The following is a 21,046-nucleotide window of genomic DNA, read 5'->3' as shown; positions in this document are numbered from 1 at the left end:
CTTGACAAAGGCGCATCAAAACATTTGCACAGATGGGTCTGTATGGAGGCCAGAGGAATGGCAGCTGCTCTGTGCATGTATGCACATCTCTGTCTCTAATGGGCTGGGTCATTTGGGCAGAGGGGTGTTGGACATCAGGCAAGCCTGAGAGACACAGCACGTGCCAGCACTGGGAACAGCACTGTGGCCTCCAGAGCTGCTGTGTCCACATGCCAGCAACCAGGGAGACTGGGATTCGGGGAACCAACAGTGCCTAAACTCTGCTGCTGGGGGGTATCTGCCATACATATATGTATATATTCACACATACACACACATATACCTGTACGTGTGTGACCTCCTGCTCACACAGGGAAGGGAGCAGGATATGGCTGCCTGCTGTGCTACTCTATCTGTGTGTCTGCCTGATCGGTGATGCCAGACATGTTTATGTGTAAATGCCATGTGTGCACGTGCTCTGTGGGCTTGTACCTATCAGCAATATATTTTCCGTCTTATTACTGGTCATATTTGGGGGCGTGGAGCTGCAACAGCCTCAAGATGTTGGATCCAGCAGAGTATTTTTCCTGTAACAAATCCAGTCAGAAATAATTACAACAATTTCAGGAACAATAATTTTATACCTACAGTCATCACATATTCTGTAGAACAGTCAACACGTTTTAGGGCCACAGGATAGAGACACTATTTTATATTAACCAATTTGCTTCTCAACAATGACAATACAGAAATAAGTGGGTTTTTTTCAGCAACAGAGCAATTTGTACAACTGAGAACAGACACAGAACTGAAGAGCAGACAGTGTCCCATGTTCGCGGCCCACAGGCCGCATGTTTTAGTCATGATAAAAGAAACAAACCAGAGACAGTTGACATTGCCGGAGATTTTGCTACAATTTAACTAAGGCAGGTAGAAATGCTTGCCTGCACCAAAATTGAACTGGTTTATCAAGAGAAGTCACAGCAGTACTACAGAGTCCCACCAGCTTAAGTAACCCAGTTCTAAGCAGCTTAAAGCAGACAAGAAACAGCAGTGCTGCAGTAAAGAACATCATCTTGTTTAGATCAGTACAAACACCAGTTTTAAGGACTTGTTTGTGCTAAACATGAACTGGCAGCACAGAAACGAACCGGCTTGCACCAACTGAATCCCTGATCAGAGAGAGTTACAACCATCCCATTAGTGGCTAGTATAAGGTGTTTGAAATGCTCAAGTTCACTGCATAGACGTACACTCTTCCCCCAAATGCTTATTTCAGACATATTCCCTTGAAGGTATGAACTACAGTCTTTACAAACTGCATTTCAGCACCCAGTAAATCACACTCCTGTTTTCAGTAACACCTACATAACGCTATAAAGCACCCATTCAAGCCTACATGCTACAAGTAATAAGAGACTGTAACTGTTAGAGCTGCAGCAACAAACTGCTCTTCAGCCATTCTTATGGCTAACTATGGCCAAGATTCAGTAACAAACGAGGAACTGGAGGGCCACAAGTCCCAGGCTTTGCTGCAGATGTAGATGTAGGTGAACAACATACCTTTTAGAGTATATACACATGTAACTATATACAGATAAGGAAAACGGAACAGCTGCCAACTTGTGAAAAACACACAAGAGGTGTCAATTACATTCTTTGTTAGCAATCCCCTGAACACAAAGACTGCTACTACACAAGTAGATACATGACAGGACATTTCTATCACACAGCATAGTGTGAAAGGCACTGCTACAGGAGCATAAAGGAGGATTTCAGCTCTTAAAATCACTTGCTAAAAACAAGGCTAGCTGAAACTACACTCACTACCTGGAAACGACAGCTATCAAAACCAGCTGTGCCAGTGTAACGCCCACAGCAGCAGTCAGCAATTTATTATAGCAATCGACAAGCTTATCACTAACTACAACCAGACAGCCCTAACTGTGCTCAACAATCCTAGCTTTTGGACGTTATTTAAAAAGTGCAGCCACCAACCAAAAAAATCAAAACCCATAGCGTTTAAAAAGCTGAAAACCTAGTAACCTAGCGATGTTAAAGCCAGAAGTGTTGAGCAATGTGCACACTAGAAGAGTTAAAATACGAAAAGCAGTCTTTTTTTACATTGTTAAAACATTGTTATGTTTTGCCACTTTGGAGAATGATTAACAGTAGCAACCCACAGGAAATTCTTTTAATCCAACCAAAACTCGGTATAAATTGTATATAGAAAGGTATCTAGTCTCATTTTCTGTGCCATAACCAGCCCCACTGACCTCCAACTGCTTCTCCAGACAAACAGTAGTCTCCCAGAGCTGAATGTTTTCTGTACACTGATGTCTCTAATAATTAGCAGCACCTATGTCAGCTCCAGACCTCTGTCCTTAATCAACAGAACCCCAGCCCAAACGTACCTTAAGAGAAGTTTACATAATGTTATTTTTGATATGAAACTAGCTTAAATTCTTTTTTTAGCTTTAGTGAAGACGTATAGTTCAGTGCCAAGAAGATAAAAGATGAAAGTGGTTGCAGAGTCTAGACCAAAAGTGAGATTAAGAAAAAAAAATTGAAAGAAATGGACTGTTGCAGAAAAAAAAAAAGTTCTTCAGACATTTTTTAAATACTTTTTAGTTTTATTGCTGATGCAAACATGCAGCTGCAGTCAGAAAGCTCTTATGCCCACAAAAAGTCTAACAGAGCTTGTGCACTGCCAGATTTCAGCCCAGAGCATTGCTTTATACTAAAAGCAAATTCATGTCACAGAGTCCAAACTACTGCAGGATGAATAGGTAGTAGTTCAGAAAGTGTTTCACCAACTGAGAGCTACATGCCCGCAGGAGCAGCAGCTGCTTTTGGAGGAACAGGGCACATAGCTGGGGAGGGTGGAGGAAAGGGAGAAACTCCTGCTTCACCTCTCCAATACCCACACCATGCCACGGAGTCTGAACTTCCAGCTCCTCATAGAGCCAGTAGTTTATCAAACAGCATTAATCCTGCAATATACCATGCACAGAATTTTGCCTCTCTCAAGAGTAACCTGAACTTTTGGGAAACACTTCCCAAACACTGAAGATTGCAAAGTGGAAACACACCAAACTGGATGTGGACTCAGTGCCATGGTCTAATTGACAGGTAATGACGGGTCAAAGGTTGGATTCTATGATTTTGGAGATCTTTTCCAGCCTAAATGATTCTGTGATTTCTGTGAGGAATGAATTAATGGTGAGAGGGCAGGGGGAAAAAAGCCAAAGTTAACTAGAAAAAATGCTCTTTTTTATCTGTATACAACATGTTATATTTAGGTTAATGTATTTTACATTACTTCCCATATTTCATCAGTCAGTGATATATCCATTACTTATACATTCAACGAATGTTGTATTGTTTAATATGCTATTACTCCAACTACCAAAAATCACAAAATAAAACAATAAACATATGCTTTATGCTTTTTGCCATGCAACACTGGCAGAAACTAGTCATAATCAGCAGGAATAGCACCATTTTGATGAATTTCAATCTCTTTATGGCCATCATGAGGAACGTTTATCACGTATATGAATCTTCAGCTGGGGATCTTGTCCACATCACAGAAGGAAAAAAAAAGAGGCAAATAAAAAGCCTTCACCTGAGCTCGAGACTATCCTACTCATCCAGCTATTTTATAGCAATACTTATTGCTACAGAGTCATCAATGGCTCAGCAAGTTAGAACTGCCAAGGAACCTGTATTCCCCTTTTAAGTTATGGTGAAAAAGAAAGTGACACTAATTAAAGTCTATAGACCGTTGGTGATGTGTTCCAGGTTTATATCCATCTTCATTACTGTTTATTGACTTACTCTGTGGCCAGGCAGACCACACCACATTAACACAAAGCACTGTACAAGAGTTAGCAAAATAGCACAATTCTAACATCACAAGTATTTGTTTAACAGTAACTGGGTCACAGTCTTGTCATTCTCCAAATTGGCATTTCCTGAAGGTAGTGATTGGAACAAAGAATGCATTTTTATTGTAGTTAGTTTTTCTCTGGTTCCCATTCATTTTCTTACTCGTATGCTGTTCACATTCCTTTAATGCCTTTCTGGTTTGGGTTTGATTAAAAAAAAAGTTAAAACAGAAGAGCTTTCTTCTGGGTGCTTTCTTCTTATGACACACCTTCATCATCCTCACACATATCACCCTCACTGCATTCTTCCTTATCCAGTTCAGCAAAGGATTTATCCCAGGTATTAAAACTAGCCAAAATCCAACAGTGAAAGCACATTCCATCTTTGTGTGGAGAGAGAAGAGCAACTCCACGATTGTAACTTGATTCTTTTTTCTAAGGTTACCCAGTCTTAAGAAAGATTTTTAAAAAAGCAAACCAACACAGCACAACACGTCCTTAGTTATGGAAGAGTAAGACAAGAGGAAAGCCCTGGTGGTGCCTCAGCTAACGGCACTGCTCCCTATGCACATGCCATGGTTGAGGTTTTTTTGTAGGTCCTCTGCTGTCTGTGAAACAGCAAACAGACAACAGCGTCCTCATGGAGAAGAGCTCTTTCATACTCCACTAGGCAGAGACCTACTTCATTGTGTTTGTAAGGAAAATGTCTCGGACTTCCCATTCCTTAGGAACTCAGGTTTTTAAAACAACCACAAACTTCAGAAACAATCTAGCGGATTTGTATATAAATGAAGACGTGACCTACAGTCAAAGAGAAAGAATTTCTTTTTTTTTTTTTTTCCTGGAAGGTGACCAAGCAAGTTTATTTACAAGTGGTTTCCTTCAGTTGCACGTTTCCCCCCTACGGCAGGCACATCTGCACCAATACTGAGCCAGCAATGGGGGACGTTAACAGCCAGCTGCTGTTAGAGGAAATACAGAAGTGAACCAGTGCTGCCCATCTCCACCAGACCTAAGAAATATGGGGGCTTTCCCCACATAAAGACACACAAAAAATGCTCACCTACGGGAATACTTTTCAAGCAGAAACAATTTCCCTTTCCAGTCCTCAGTACAAATTCACAAGGCACTGTGCCCGAGGGCACTGAAAGGGTGCTGCAGCTGCATCGGGCAGAACACCTGCAAGCAACAAGACGAAAGCATCAGCCTGCCCCTCTCCTTTACACCGCCCTCGGTTTTCAGAGTCTGCAGCAATGTCAAATCTTCGGGGCTCTAGCCCATCCTAGCAAGCGCGACTACAGACGGCCCATGCCTTCACACAATTCACGTCGGGAGCAAGGCAGCGTGACGGTTGTATAAGATTTGACATCTGAATAAGACAGACAAGAAGCTCCAACCACGTACGTAGTGGGAAACCACTCATCTCCCCGGGCTGCTGAAACAGCCGCCGGCCCTCGTGCCTACCTACTCCTCACTGAGCTCGCCTTCGCGCTTCGACTCCCTTTTACACTCATCAGCTCAGTACCAGGAGTTTCAAAGAGGACGGGACCAAAGGCCACCAGCGACCGCTGCCCCGCACGCCCCCGCGGCCGCCCCCCGCGACGTGCCGGGGCGCACGCGCGCCGCCCGCGGGCCGCCCCGCCCCCGGCCGAGGGGCCCCGCTCTGCCCCCGGCCGGCCCGCCGGCCTCTGGCACCCAGGGGGCACCGGGGCCGCTTCCCGGGAAAGGCTCTGCCCGCAGCCCAGCCCCGTCTCATAGGCGGCGTTAGCCACACCCCCACCAGGGACCGGTCCCTGGGAGCGCGACGGCTTAGGGAGCAGCGGCAGCTGCCCGGGGCCGGGCCTCGCTCGACCCTTCCCGGCTGGAGAGCCCGGATGCCGCCCGGTCCCTTTAACAATCCCTCCGGTCAGGTGACCGCCGGCCGCTACCCATTGCCCGCGCCCCCGCGTCCCGCCTGCTCGCGCCCCTGGACGGAGCGGCGCGGGGGCGCGCGAGGCGAGCGCGCGGCCGCCAGTCCCGTCCCCGTCCCGCGCGCGACCCCCTCGCCTCAAACGCGGGCGCGGCGGCAGCGCGCGGACAGGCGGCGCGCGCGCGCGTGATTGGGCGGCCGCCGCGCTCACGTGACTCGCGCACGCCTCGCGCCACCTCGAGTGAAAAACTTCCAAGCGGGGAGGGGGGGCGCGCGCGCGGCTCCTACCTGACTCCGCGCGCCGCCCGGCAACGCCCCGGCCCACGCGGCCCTCGCCCGCCACGCGCGACCTCCCGCCGTCCTCATTGGCCGCCGCGCCCCATCACGTGGGCGGCGCACGTTCTCCTGCCCCTTCTCCCGGCTTCTCTCCCGCCCGCGCGAGGCCGGTACCGGAGCGCGGCCGCGCGGGGGGGGGAGTGGGGGCCGGCGGCGGCCGCGCGGTGCAGCTGCCTCGCGACGCCCCGCCAGCGGCGCGCCGCCGATTGGCCGGAGCCGCCCGCCGACGCAGTTCCGCTCCCTGGGCGCCGCCGGCCACGCCCTTCCCGCCCCTCCCCCGGCCGTGCGCGAGGGATAACACGCCGCTCGCGCGTGGGGCCGCGCGGTAGCGCCCCCGGTGGCCGTGCCGGGTGCGCGCCCTTGTCGAGGGGCGTCGGGGCCCCGAGCGCGTTCCCACGGCCCCGCCGGCCCCGGCCCTGCGGCCGCGCTCCTCCCGCGGCACCGCGCTCCCTTCGGCCACCCGCAGCGCTTTCCCGCGACTCCTCGTCTTCCCTCCGCCTTCCGCCCGGCAGCGTTTGTAAATCACCCAACGGGCGTTCGTGTGCGGCGGGGTGCGATGTTCTGGCGGTAACCGGAGCTACGAGCGAGCGCCGACGGCGCGATGCTGGGCTTCAGAAGGATTTCTCACGCTGTGGGTGCTGCTGCCGCTCGCACAAGGCACTCGGACCCCGCAGGGTTCCCGGGGACCGGGGTGTTTGTCGAGCGCCCACGGAACTGCACCCACACCAGTCCCCGAGTCACCTGGAAGCTGCCTGAGGCTACGTGTGAGCCGAAAGAGTTAAATAAAGGCCCGTCAGCATAGGGATGTATTCACTAATACCGCTGAATATAACAGCCCTGCGTGGTTTAGGCAAAAGGTGATTCTGGAGATTCTTATCCAGAAAGTGTATATTTGGTATACAGTGAAATGATGGAACACATGTGGAAGAAAAAAAGATACCTAAAGAAACCCCCCTGAGCTGTGGACAGCATGGGCGTGTGCAGGCTGGCTGAATTGTGTGGCAATTGTAACCGAGCACTGCAACTGCGTCAATGAGGAAGGCCAGGCCTCCCGTGCAGTCTTGAAAAATAATTTCAGGTTGTGGAAGCTAATTTAAAATTTAAACAAAAGCTGCTGGTAAACAGCACCATAATGTAGCCCTGGGCTGAAATTTCTGTATTGGAGGTCTTGGCCTCGAAAGGTGCTCAGTCATCGCAGCAATCTGCATTCCCCAGGCATTGTGACGTTACTGAGAATGTGGCTGGGGAGTCCATGAGGGATGGAGAGAGGGAAGCGTCTAATTAGACACAGGTTTGTACTTCTGCAAAATTGAACTTCGTGTTGAATTGATACCGAATTGAGTGGTTGGTTCTCAGATCACTGAGAAGCTCAAAGATACCTTCCCACACATCTCAGACAAGTATACTTGAGGAATCTGTATGCAAAGGTTACAGATATATTAGCTGGTACATAAGCTAATTTTTTGTTGGGCTTTTGCAATCTTAAAGCCGAAGTTCAGAAGGGTTTGTGTGTCAATGGAGAAAGCACTGGTGGGTTTAGGACTTGTCTTTTTGGAATTTCTGAGCCGATTGAGGGTTGGCTTCTTTGAAATTCCTGCTGCTATAAGGGATGAAGTGTCCAATTCCCAGCTGCAGGATCTGTTTTAGTTAATAGGCCAAATAGAGGAAACGTCACCCAAATAAAATTTACTGTTTGACATTAACTGTAATGATGTTGCAAACATATAAAAGGATAAAGAAGTAATGCCAAGGCAATCAAAGATACTGGAGTTTTGGAAAAATAAAAGATAGCACATGGAGGGGAAGTAAGTCTTTGATAATGTCTCAGGGGAAAGAGACATAAGTCTTTAAGAAAACAGAGTAGTTTTGAAGGAAACCTGATGATGTTTGTGGATATCACAGAAATGAGCCAACTGCATGTTACAGGTAAAAATGAATAAATAAATAAATATTTTTTTTAAAAAAAGGTGTTGTTCTGGTCTCTAAGTGCCAAAAATATCCTTTATTGGAAAGGAGTAGATTTTATGACTGCTGTGTTTAAGAAGTTCCTATGCAGGTTAGATTGGGAAATCTTAACTTTCAAAATATACATGTCATTTGAAGCAGAGATGCCCAAATTGCAAGTGAGGTTTTGCAGAAAAATCCTTTTCTTTGTTGGCTAAATTTTTTTTTTGAAAGCTAAGTATTGGGAAACTAAAGTTCATTAGAGATTGAGAACCCTAAATAAGCAAGAAAAATAATAATCCTCCTCTACCCCTCCTTTCCCTTCTGAATAAGACCTTTAAAAGGGGGAAATGGAGAAAGAGCAGTCAGTACCTGTTCTTCCAGGGGTGTGTTTGCCCAGGGACCACACTGCTCTTCAACATCATCTGTTTACCCAGAGGCTCCCACTCACTGTCCCAGTTCTCTCCACCCTCTGTTCACACATCGTTCGCTGTGGGACTCTTCCCTTCACTTGAAATCAACACCCAACTTCTTCAGTTCTTCCATCCCCACCCATCCCATTAAGAGTGATAAAATGGGCCTGGAAATCCAATAGGAGTGTTCCCACTGAGGAGCATATTTAGGAAATAAAGGCTCTCAAAAACTGAGCAGAAACAGGCACATCCTTTTATAAGAAAAAAATTATGCAGGTTTTGAGTGGGCTGAGCTCGTGGGAGGAAGGAAGTGTGATACAAAGAGAAAGGGTGGTGCTAAATCTGGTCTATGCCTAAGGCTGGCATTTTATTGCCAAACTCATTACCTGCTCTGTTTTTTCCTAATGACTGTAGAAATCAAACCCCTATAAACAAATTTTGTTCTCCCATTAATAATATCCATTTATAATTAATCAAAATGTAAAAATAATTACATTTAAACAATAATAATTGCATTTAACAACCACCACCTTTATGTTTGAATTACGTTATTTAAATGCTTTAATCAATCACTCAAAGCCTGCAAAATGCCAGATTAAGGATGCAACTTCTTGGGCACTGAGCGAGTCAGGATCACATGAAGAAAATAATGTGTGAATTTTTCAAGAAATCAGCATTACACACATGTGAACCAGATAAAGATTGCTGAGATAATAGTGAAGCTGACATTTACTAGCTTTGCAGCATGGACTTTGCATTCCAAATAATGACCTTCTTATCTGAATACACGGAAAGGGTTCATTGATGATGGCTGCTTTCTAAGAGTTTCCCTTGGTTACATTGGAGCTGCTGCTATTGTGCATCTTCGTCACAATTTAAACCTGAACCTTCCCTTTCTAGGGGTCACCAGAGCTGCAAAGGTAGCAGTGTAATTGTACAGCAAGAAAGGTTCTTCTTTCCAAAGCCAGAGGCCAGGAATCGGGCACCGGGACTGGAGAGGTAAGGTTGGGAGAAAAGCCTATCCAGGTTTTCTTAAATAATTCGACAAGAAAAAATGGCAGGCAAAGTAGAAGACATGCCCCTGGCTTTATTGCTTTTTTTGTTTCACAGATGTGATAAAGGCCCCCAAGAACTCATCGAGGTCTCCAAACTGCTCCTTCTTTCAGCCTTCCTTTTATCGTCTTCCTGTCTCTGGACACTTGCAGGAAGGAGCCGGTGCTTCTGCTCTCTCTTTTACAGAACACTACAAGGTGGCCAAGTGCTCTTCTTCACAGGGATCATCTCAGCTTCTCTCCACGAGGGCCAGGGACAGTTGCGACCTCCGAATTCCCGGGCTGTTGCCTTGCCCAGCCCAAAGAAGGCAGGGCTGAACCAAGGCTGCACTTAGCTCCTCACCCTCAGCCACTGCAGAGAGCTGGCAGACCTGCGGCAGCCCCCCGGGAGAGGAGCTGCTGGCGCCGGCGCGTCTCTGCAGTTCGCTCCCGGCACGGTGTTTACTGAACGCAGAAACCCCCTGGGAATGCATCGCTGATGAGACGCTGGGATTTGGCTTTCTTGCTGTAGGGGAGTTCCTAAGGGGCTCAAGGTGCCTTTGGAATCTGGCCAAAGAGTCGCCGAAGGGAGCAGCCCCGACCATCCCGGCGGAGCTCTTCCAGCCTCGCTGTCTTTCCCAACTGCTTTGTGTACCGCAGTTTTGGCTCTTCTGCTGCCACATCCTTGCAGAGCCCCGTCTCTTTTCCTTCCTTTTCCCGTTCTGAACGGACCGCAGCCTAACAAACGCTTTCCTGCCCGAGCGGTTCAAACCCACCGTCCCCAGGCCTTGGGCTGCCCCTTCCTCACGGTGACGGGCGGCACCGCACGCAAGGGGTTAAACCTTCCCCCGGGCAAGCCCGGAGCAGGGAGGCTGCCGGCGCAGCTGCGGGCTCCGATCGCTATCGCAGCTCCACCGACCTGAGTGCCGCTGCTAAACGGGGACACAAACCTGCCCTGAAGCGCGGGGGCTGCCCTGCGCCCCCGGCTCCATCCCCGCCGCCCAGGGCTCCCTCGGCACCGGAAACCCAAACGCTGATCGCTCCTCATCCACGTGAGCGCGGAGCAGTCCTGGAGCCCTGGCGGGATGCTCCAGCTGCAAACCCCTTGCCCACGTTTGCCCGCAGCAGTGCGAAACAGCTGCGGCACGGAGGCGCCCGATGCCAGCGCTCCTGGCTGAACTTCCCGGCAGCACCCAAGCCTCCCCCTGGCTCCGAGAATTATTTCCTTTTAAACTCAAAGTGGTGGTCATTTCTCAGATAATGTGAAGCCGGTTGTTCTCATGCTGCAACATCTTCATTTAAAGCAGTTTTGAGAGCCCCAAACGATATTACAGATCTAACAGACAGACTCTACCCGGGCTCTGCAACTTCTCTCGGTGAAAGGAGACATGAAGCAGGCACAGCTCGTCCCTCCTGCAAGGGCCAGAGCCCTGCCCCTGCAGCCCAGACTGCCACTGGCACAATGGGGCCAAGGCCTTGGACCTTCCCCAAGGCAGGAGGCCTGCCCGGTGGGTAACAGGGAGGAAGGAAGGGGAAAGGGAAGAAATAGGCACCAGGCACTGGGATACTACTCAGAGGGGGAGCAGTGGGGTCACAGGTTTTCTGTGTGGGTTGGAAACCATTCTTAGACCACTGTGGACCATCTAGAGGCTCGTATGCATTAGCAAAAATTTTGCCCTCCCCAAGGGTGTCTGAGTGGCCAACAGCAGGTGAGGGGAGCCCAAGGTATCCTCTGTCCCACTTGAGCATGAGGGCAACAGCTCCCCTCCCCTGTCTCCTGGCCCCAGCAGCACTGCCCTGGCAGGCTAAGCAGCAGGGTGGACAGTTTTGCCATCCAAAGTAACTCGCGGCCCTAAGCGCTTGTCTGCAACCCACATCCTCCTTCTGCGGCTGATGCAAAGGAAAAATAAAGTTCCTGAGGCAGGCATGCAATGCAGAGACCAGCTCAGACACCTGGCAGCAGAGCACCAGCTCTCAGAGTCTGGCCTGAGGCAAGGAAACTTGCTCAAAAAGCTACAGCTGCATCAGTGAGCAGTGCAGTCAGAGCATGTTCACAGACCAAAGCGGTTGGCATTAGCAGCCTGCTGCTTGTGCTGTACCCGTTTGGGCAGGGATGGTTTCCTCAGTCCAGCTCCTCACCAGGTCTGGGCACTGGCAGTCCTTGGGCAGCCTGTGAGCACTATATGCATTCTCACAGCCCATCTCCCAGCGTCAAATATCAGTCAAAATTCCCCCCTGCAGTGTGAGGAGGGATTGTCAGGGCCTTCACTATGAATGCAGCATCCCTATCTAAAGCAAGGACATGCTAAGCCAGTCCATTTCAAGCCAATGTTTTCATGTTATGTATTTCACTTAAATGCTTGCAGAGAAACTACTAAAATAGCACAGACAAGGGCAATCATCAAATATGCAGTTTCTTCATAGATGCTGCTGATAAACAATATAACCACATCACAAACTGCACAAGCAGGCTAGGGCACAAACAAGCAACGAACTCTGTATGGTCTGAGAGTTGGCACTTGAAGATGTTGCCACATCCCTCCCAAGCCTGCTTCATAAGGCACCTCACCAAATCTACATCCAGAAATCTCATCAGGTTTTGCACACTGAATGTCAATGCAAGCAAAAATTACTAGTTTGGGGCCAAATTCTCATTTCAGTTGCTTCCGGTAGTTTTGTGGGAGTCAATAGTTATAACTGAGCAGAGGCAAAGTCTGGCCAGGAAAATCTCCCAATTCTTAGACTGTATGGAGCCAGAATACAGAATTTTCTCTCGCTCAGCAATCTGCTACTCCTTCTTGATGGCTGAATCATGATAAAAAACCATTCCGAAACATAAGCAGGATTACTCTTCACTATTCACCAGCAAGGTCACTTAGCAGAGTAAAGCACTAAGGCCATCTCAAGAAATGTGCCTGCTGCCAAGGAGCCTTAGAACAGCTCAGTGGCCTGGTGGTAAAGATCCCAAATTGGTCAGCAAGGGGAAGGATCTGGCTGGTCACACACAGCATCCTTGTGGGTGTGAGTGCTAGCAGGGATCAGGGGCTGCTGGTGGTGCTGGGGCTGCTCCAAGCCAGGCAGGATGGCTGTTCTCAATCTGAATTGGGGCAGGGACAGGAAGGAGAGTGTGGCCATAGGGAGGCATTGAAATTGCATTTGTGGGATGTAAAATAGGATTTCATGGCTGAGCAGGCAACAGGGAGAGCTGCGGGGGAAACAGAACCTGCTGGGGAAATGTTTCCCCTATAGATCATTAAGTGACTTCAGCTTTCTGAGGGCCTTTATGGGCTTATTTCTTAGGATTGTAAACAATGCATGTGAGGGATTTTAAGAATCAGGCAAAGTCTGCTGTTATATATGAGTCCCAAGAGCAGCTCCAGTTTGTTCTGCAGGAGAGGAGACTGGCATTTCAGAGACACAAATGTCATGCTAGAGACTACAAAATGTCCCCAGCTGGCACGTTATCCCACCTCTGCCCTCTCTGAGCTGTCCCAGCTCTCTCTGGAGTAGATTGGCTCGCTGGCCAGTCCTCAGCATCTTGCCCTGGGGGTGAAAAACTGAATCGATCCCCAAACTTCCTCAGGATTGCTCACTTCAGTCTGCCCTGGGCTTTTCTGTGCATGAGGGATCCCACCACCAAGGCCTGCTGCTGTTTCCAGCATCCACCCTGCAAGCAAAAGCTCAAGTGGGAAGAAACTGCAGTAACAGAAGCCCTTGTCTTTGTGTTCATCTGCACTGAGGGAAAAGCATGTTGTGCCCTTTAACCACACCTGGTGGAAACAGCTTCCTTCTGTGCTAGCAGGTCCAGGAAAAGGGTTGTGGGAGAGACACAGATACACCTCATCCTGGTACTGTGTGGCAAGACCACAGAAAGCCCTGTCTTCTTTAAGATTTAATCCCCATTTGCACTAATGTTGTGCTAAGAACAGCTTTTTCTTTATTTGCCAAATTCAGTGTGAGTGATGCTCTGTGAGATGTTTACTAAGAAAATAGATCCATTAATTTTTTCTCATTAAATTTTGGACCCTTCCTGGAACAAAGGAAAGCACACATTTTCTACATTCACAGATTTCTGACAAACAGGCAAGCTGTAAGGCACGATGTTGAATTCTTGCCAGCCTTGTGACGGCATCATCCCCTGGACTTCCGTGAGCTGCTGCGCAGTGCCCCTGCTGTGGGATCAGCATCAGGGCTCAGCAGTGCTACATAATGCTTCAGCAGCTGAATGGGCTCAAGGAAGAAAACCAACGTCATTCCAGCAGATCATCTTCACCCAGGAGAGGTCAGGGCATGGTATATAAGCAGACTGGGTGCATTTCCAGGTTATGTACCACATCCTTCCCTCCGTTGTGCTATTTTCATGCCAGAAATCAAGCTCTGATGATCTCAGTGCCTTTCTCACACATGTACACCACAAAATTGGTTCAGACCTGCAGTGCAGGAGATCTCTGGCATGAGGTCTGCTCCACTGAGACTACAATGGTTGAGTGTGTGAACATAAATCCCCCCAAAAAAACCCTGTGGGCCAACTGTGTCTTTAGTTCCAACACTACAGCTCCCTACCCTACAGCTTGGCAGAGCTCAGCAGACTGGCAATATTTCGTGGAGTATATTAAGAAAGAAAACAGAGAAATACTGAGCCCTGCTAATTTCTGCCATAAAGGAACAGGTTCAGCCCCTGTCATTTGGATCCTTGCCTGATGATGCCTGCAGAAAAACCCACTGGCCGGTAGGGCAGCAGCCCCGATGAATTTCGGTGGTGACCCAGGGAGACTTCATCAATAGGTGGAAAATATGGGAAAGATTTCACGTAGTGAGCCTGATCGTTGCCTCAGGTACAGCCCAGCATATCAGCTTTAATGGAAGTGCATTGGCGTAATTGGGAGTGTTGGCAGACAAGCTGGAGTGAATCAGACAGGGGGGAGGGAGTGTGAGAAGTCACCGGCTGTTTGCTCTGCCAGAGATTTCCACCCCCTCAGCAGTGCTGGTAGAAGCATGTGCCTGTGCTTCATCCTTTTCTGTGTATCATCAGCACAGAAAAGGTATCTTCACTACCCTCAGCAGCACCAGCACTGCTGGTCCTGGCTGATGGGGTCCCCAATTAGAGCAGAGAATGAGGAAACAAATATTGGGGAGAGGATCTTATACTGCCCCAGCTGTCTGGTGAGATGCTAAGCTTTGAAGTTCAGATTTGACACAGGTTTTTTCATTTTTACAGGGGTTCTGGCAACACCTAGGTGTCTGCTTCTCTCTGGAATGCAGTTTGGGTCCCTTGCATAAGCCCCAAGTCTGCATCTTCCTTTGCCCTTACACCCTGCAGCTCAGGTACAAGGTTCATGGTCACCAAAAGGCTGTTAAAGCTCAGTCCCTCTTCATATGCCCTGTCACATGCCTGCACAGTATTTCTGCTCCTCTTTCTCTATGTGTATCTTTGTGTAAGAAGAGGGATTCTGTAGACATATAATACCAGGAAATGTATTCATTAGCTCTGAACCTTGCCTGATGTCGGGGAGGCATGCTGCTTTATATCATCCAGCAATGTGAACCTTGGGGGCTTTTAGCTTCTTTAAAGGTAATTCAATAAGAAGGAGCAGTGAGAGGCAGCGGCGGTGACCAAAGGGCTCTGTGCTCTGGCTAGCACTGTGTCACACAAGCAAAAGTCGCTGTTGCAGAGGCATTCGTTGGCAGAACAGAAGTAGAAAGGCAGCAGCAGTCTCCCACGCAGCTCAGGTAATGACACGGTAGCAGGATCGTTGTCTTATATACTAAGAAAGCAGAGACGTTCTGAATTTGCTGCAGTAAGTGCCATGTTGCAGTGTACAGTCTGCTTCTCTCCAGTGACCCTTTCTGTCAGCTCCCCCTTTCTGTCACCTTTACTGGCACTGTATGTTTATCAGCATGTGCTGCAATCTCCTGTACTCCAGCTGGATCATTTATGCATGCAAGCCCTCTTTCCTTGTCACGAATTTGTGCTTCCTTACAGCACATGCTGGAAAGAGCCAGCTCCTATAAAGACCCTTCTGGAAACTAGTCCAGTCCTATAAAATCTATACTGAGCTGAGCAAAGCTTAAATCAACAAGTGCCATCTATTTCCTGGAGCCTCACATTTCTTTCAGTTCTATTTCAAGCCAGTGAAAAGAAACTGGAGGAAACAAAAGCTGTTTAGATACTTTCTGTGCTGCTGAAATACCTGTTCCCTAATGTCAGTCCTTCTGTTAAATATAACCAAAGGATGTTCCATTTCACCTAACTGCAGTTGGGAGTGACTTGGCTTGGCATGCCTCAAGCTGGAGGATCCATGGAGTAATTAGGAAGCGAGGAGTCAATCATCTTTGTTGTTGCTAGACCTCAGTGCAGTGACTGAGGTCTGATTCATTCTGACACTGAATTCCCTTTATATGACAGAAAATGCAATCAAAACTCATGTCCATTGGTCTTTTCTGTTCTTGGACTAAGTAATTGATTTCTAGCTCTGTTTCCCATGGTAACAAGGCTCTCTGATCACCAGCTGCACGTGTTGGCCCTAATAGCTTTTGAATCCACTGCTTTATTTCAGCCAAATAAGATGGCAAGATTGAGGTCTGAAGGATAATTAAGTTCCCACAAGTTTTCTGAAAAAAGTCTGCATGTGGCAGACCGTATTACTTCCCCATCAGTACCTTCACTGCAGATGGAAATTCAATGAGTATTGGATGCCAGAGTCCACCAAGGGAAAAGGTCCTGTAAGAACCTTAACTAGGAGCAAGCTTCACCCAGAGGTTGCAACCACCCATTGGATCCAAATCCACAGGAATCCAGTGTTTGTAGAACAACTTGCTATTTCAAGGGAGCACAGGAGGTGTGAAATAACAAATCAGTATAAAATTAGGGCTGTCTATGAGGGTTCCTCACAGAAATCCCTGGTAAAAAAGTAAGAGGATTTGCAAAAGTTGGTGATTGTTGAGCATCGGGGGAGGATGAACACTGCTATCAATGTATAGAATGTAAATCAGGAAAATATCTATGTGCAAATATTTTTCACTGGTCAGCGAGACTCAGATTTTTACTCAAAATTAATTGCATTTCACTTCTAGGGAGTGTTTTTACAGAGTCAAGATTTCAACACTTCCCTCCAAACACAGGAGAAGAAGGAAGGTGGCTGGTTCTGGGGTAGCTGTGCAGTAGCTCCCAGGTATATCTGTGCACTCACTGCAAGCAGCTGCTGAGCTGTCAGCCCTGAGCACACCATTCCCCACACTGATTAGGTACTGCATCAGGCTGGAGCATCCCTGTGTCTGCAGGCTGAGCTGCCAAAACAGCCCAGCCTGAGGCTCATCAGTCAGCCCTGGCACTGGAGGTGACAGGGACATGTTTCCTCCTGCACTAACTACTCCTATACAACACGGGCAGTGCTGTGAGGTCTTGCTGTGCTCTTGCCAGGTGCTGTGGGGTCATGCTGCCTCACAACTTAGCTGGTAAATGCCCTGCATGGCTTGAGCCTCTGTTAAAAAGGAGACCTTGTCTCATCCTCAGAGAGATGGGGATGAAGGAGTGTGGTCAGGCTTACCTGTATGGGACAGAATTTGCTTCAGCACAGACGTGCAGATGTTGGACATCCCACTGCCCCAGTAGACTGGGCAAGGGCTGCTGCTGGGGGAGATGGGAGGGACTGCACTGTTGTACTGGGGTGGTGGAAAAAAAGGATGGTTGTGGGAGAAACATTTTGTTTAATTAGGAAAACGGTGTGCTGGGCTGGTGCCTAAATCAGAGGTGTTAGGCTGGAGCTTCCCTGGGGTCAGGATCACAGTGCTGTCTCCAAGCAGATGCAGGGCCAGGCCAGCTCTGTACAGCCCCTTTGTGATTTGAGAGCAAAACACTGCAGAGCACCTGGGCTGGACCAGAGAGAACACCTCATCCTTTACCAAAACACACAGCCAGACCCCACCTCAGACACCTGCTTGGTCCCAGCTGAGGCAATGCCACCTCTGTTCTGGTATGTAATATATAAAATTTCACATTTCTGCTTTCTGACGCCCCCTTGACAGCTCATCTCATCTGTCCCCATTTTAAACTCTCCTTCCCTCCTTCTTTTTTCACTAGTTCTTCTTCTGGTGTTGCCTCTCCCACTCACAACACAGCTTCATTTGTACCTGCTCTGTCCAGGCTTTTATGCAAAAGGATTAAATCATCATTTAAACCAGATCACTGGACATCACTGGGCACTGGAACCTTGAAATATTAACGAAATCAGCTGCTTCATGCTTTGGAAGTCGTTTTTCCTGCATTGCAGATGGGGGGTGAGTGCTTGTGCCGTTTCCCATCACTCTTCCTCTCTGTGTGAGCTGCAGGCAGAGGGCGTGCAGCATGCTGCTTGCTGGTGAAGAATAAAAGCGTGAGGTACGCCTTTTCTTCTCTGCAAGTTGGAAATCCAGGGGCTCTTTTATGTTGTGCTTGGAACATTTGAGTCAGGAGCTGAATCCTGAATCCACCTCCTCCAACCCTCTTTTGCATTGAGAGCACTGCCTGTAGTTGGATGGGCACACACAGCAATTTTCAGGGAGGAACTGACACAAAAGTCTCGCATTCCTGGGTAGGAAGCACCACGTCCCAGGAAGGGCTTTTCCCCAGGTTCCTGCAAGCAGTGGTCACAGAGCCTCTCCTTGTGGAACCATTAGCCCCTGCCCATCAGATTTTGGCCTCCACAAGCTCAGGGCTGGAGCAGTGCAGAGTAACTGGCACCTGGGCAGGCCAAACATGTTCTCTGCCCCCAGGAAGCAGCTCAATCATGCTTGGTGAAGGAAGAAAGATGATTTTCAGCTGGGGCTGACTATGACCCCACACAGTTAGAGAGCATCATCACACGTTCTGCCACCGTTAAGAGGCTGGGACTCAAACACAGTACAGGTTTTATTATTAAAAAATGCATAAAAACTAAAGACATGCTTCCCAGAGTTAGAGTCTATATGTACATCTGCGCTTCCTAGGCAGCTGCAGGGAGCATAGCCTTCTGCCCTCACTGCAAAAGTGCACTGCACAGGTTTTTGTTACCCTCTGTTAGGTGTTATCTTCTCACCTGCATTTACAGCATTCCAGCTAAGAGAAAACCCTGTACTGCCTGGGGTGTAAGATGGTAGAATTTGTATCTGTGACTGAGAAACCGTACTGAATTTCTGGAGACAGCTGTAGGGACACTTCTGTTAAGTAGAAAACTTAACAGAAAGGACTCATGCTCAAGTCCCAGGCTGAAATTCCCCTTCCCTAGGAAGAGTCCTCACAAAGGACTGAAACTTGACCTGAATTTTATATTTAGACCCGAACCTCACAATAAGCAAATACTGGGTATTGAAGGGTGGAGTGTTCTGATACCATTTGACTTTTTGGTCCCACCTTTGCCAACTCAGTAAATGCTGACATTTGTGGTATTAGTTTGAGGAAGTGCAATGTGGAATCCTAAGTAATACTGCCAAGTTTTCAGCGCAGTGAAAATAAAAGAAATTAAGATCTAGCAAATATTTAGGATAAGTAGAGCAAGATGTAACTGCACTTCCTTGCTGGGAACCACTGCACAAAACAAATGCTGATTTACAGTAAAATATCAAATTATTAAAAACCACAAAAGCACTTGCAGTTACAGTGAGTCAGACATGCTGATTGGAAAACAAAACAAAACCCAAAGAGCAAAACCATTAATTTTGCCCTGTCTGGAAGGCTGCAGTGATACTACTCCATATTTTACGTGACTTTTACAGCATGCCAGAAAACCTCCTAAATAAGAAGGCCAGTGGTTCTCAAGCTTTTTCATCATGAGGCCTCTCTCTGCAGAAAGAGATCTTCCAGTTGATCCCTCTCCCCAAACACACACGTCTTCCTGAAACTGATTTCACATGTCACTATAGCAGCTACAGTTCCTGGTTATTTGAAGAAGACACAGGACTAATAAAGGGAATGATTGAAAGAATCCAACTTTGAAGCAAATGCTGAATCCTGCTCCTGCTGAAACTGTGCAAGTCTGTCATTGTGTGTCTCAGTCTTCTTCCTCTCCTGGAGGGCAGCACTTAGCATTAATTAGCACTGTTTCCCCATACTGCTGTTAAGTCCTCTCTACACTGCTTCCTTTCCATTCCTTTGAAGTTGGATTCTGCCCTCACACAAACCAGCTGCTCTCCCTCCCTTTGCATTTTAATGTCAGCTGCAAGTCTAGTCAGGCCTGAACTGGCATCAAACAGAAGAAAAGAAAGACATAAAAAAAGGCATGGGGAGAAGAGGAATGCTGGATTTTCTTTTTTTTTTTTTTTTTCTAATTTCCTTGCTCACCAAAACGTCTGAAACTCTTAAAAGAGCCCTGGACTGAGGAAGCGGCAAATGTCTCTGCATGAAATGAGCCAGATGTTCAAATTCAGTGCTGGGTAGGAGCAGGTCCGCTGATCAGTTTGAGAACCACTGAGGTAGGCAACAAGTCTAGGCAGTACTGCTGAGTGAACATGAGGGGAATTTTGCCCTCCTGTCCTGAATGACAATATAAATACCCACTAGAGTTTTCAGAGGTACCAGTCCCAAAGTCACGCAGCCAGGATTGAAGACAACATCTACACAAGAGCAAGCACTGACTGAACAGAAGGTGTATTCAGCTCTGCTCCAGCATTCAGTGAGAAGAAGCAGAGCACAGACTCTGACTGCCACCTTAGCTCTGAACTCCTTTCAGCAGGATGTGGTCAGCCTGTAACCCTACTGCCTCCCCCCCAAATCCGAGGGGTTGTTGGGGTTGCAGTTCTTCCAAGTTATTTGCCACTGCAGCCCACACAGGTGGTGAAAGCTACAAAAGCTGCCCAAGAGCCCTGGCCAGTGCTGTTCAAAGCCATTCCAGATCCGGCATCAGAGCCCCAGGAGACACAGCACCATGCTGCACACATCCAGTCCCAGGGAAGCAGAGTGTCACTGCTATGTACAGGCTAGCAACTTTTCTCTCCTTCTGTCTCTAGCTCATAGAGAAGGCTTTTGTCCTCCCCTTCTTGTCCATCTGGATGCCTCTCACCCTCAGCATCATCTCCAAGGCACAAGGGGCTCATGATGTAGCGATAGTCACTTGTGACAGCAGCAGCTGCCCCAGCAACAGTCTCTTCAGCATCCATATTTCCAAAGGAGGTGTGCAGGGCAGGGTCACTTGCAGACACCTCTTTGTCCTTCCCAATGTTGACATAGAGAGGATCTTGACTGGAAGAGAGCGTGGACATCCTCCCACGAATCATTTCCAGCTGGGACCGGAGTACTCCAAAGCTGGGGCGTAGCTTGGGCTCAGGATGCCAACATCTGCACATGAGATCATAGCTGCAAAACAGAGGGACAAAGAGCACTGAGAAGTGGAGCAGCCATGCCCTGCACCTCTGAATAGAGGCTCTGGGCAGTGAAGCTTAAAAAACATAGGCACATCCCCCAAAACCTGCCAGCTTTGGCCTTGCACAGGTGACACAGCATGGATGGCCATTATGGGTCTAATTTCTTGTTTCTTCCCATTTTCAAGGGCATTCTCTCTATGGTCAAAAAAGCTATTTAGATGGTATAAAAAA

The 21,046-nt window shown here is 48.2% G+C and overlaps 2 protein-coding genes and 1 long non-coding RNA gene across 12 annotated transcripts in view; 1 reads left to right on the top strand and 2 right to left on the bottom strand.

The window, feature by feature from the left end:
• Positions 1–6,188, bottom strand: part of MGA (MAX dimerization protein MGA) — a 58,193-nt gene extending 52,005 nt beyond the window's left edge. For 2 of the 6 annotated variants that reach the window (XM_088166987.1, XM_014869253.2), the window contains exon 1: positions 4,933–5,473. The gene's annotated coding sequence lies outside the window, so the exon portion shown is untranslated. Of the gene's footprint in view, positions 1–4,932; positions 5,480–6,066 lie in introns of those variants that run through there. The other 4 variants (XM_088166986.1, XM_014869250.2, XM_014869251.2 and 1 more) reach the window with 4 other exon arrangements.
• Positions 6,189–9,075: 2,887 nt separating this feature from the next.
• On the top strand, positions 9,076–9,948 carry LOC148223313 (uncharacterized). The gene is made up of 2 exons (XR_015804319.1): positions 9,076–9,470; positions 9,582–9,948. It is a non-coding gene; the product is annotated as an uncharacterized LOC148223313 (long non-coding RNA).
• Positions 9,949–18,371: 8,423 nt separating this feature from the next.
• Positions 18,372–21,046, bottom strand: part of TYRO3 (TYRO3 protein tyrosine kinase) — a 40,903-nt gene continuing 38,228 nt past the window's right edge. For all 5 annotated transcript variants that reach the window (XM_088166978.1, XM_088166977.1, XM_088166980.1 and 2 more), the window contains one exon: positions 18,372–20,807. In XM_088166978.1, coding sequence (XP_088023104.1) covers positions 20,432–20,807 — 376 coding nt within the window. In that variant the 3' untranslated portion in view covers positions 18,372–20,431. The remainder of the gene's footprint in view (positions 20,808–21,046) is intronic.

This window comes from Sturnus vulgaris, chromosome 6 (assembly GCF_052056855.1).
Source record: "Sturnus vulgaris isolate bStuVul1 chromosome 6, bStuVul1.hap1, whole genome shotgun sequence".
In the NCBI taxonomy this organism is placed as follows: Eukaryota; Metazoa; Chordata; class Aves; order Passeriformes; family Sturnidae; genus Sturnus; species Sturnus vulgaris.
Note: the sequence above shows the minus strand (reverse complement) of the source record. Positions and strands in the feature narration are given on the sequence as shown.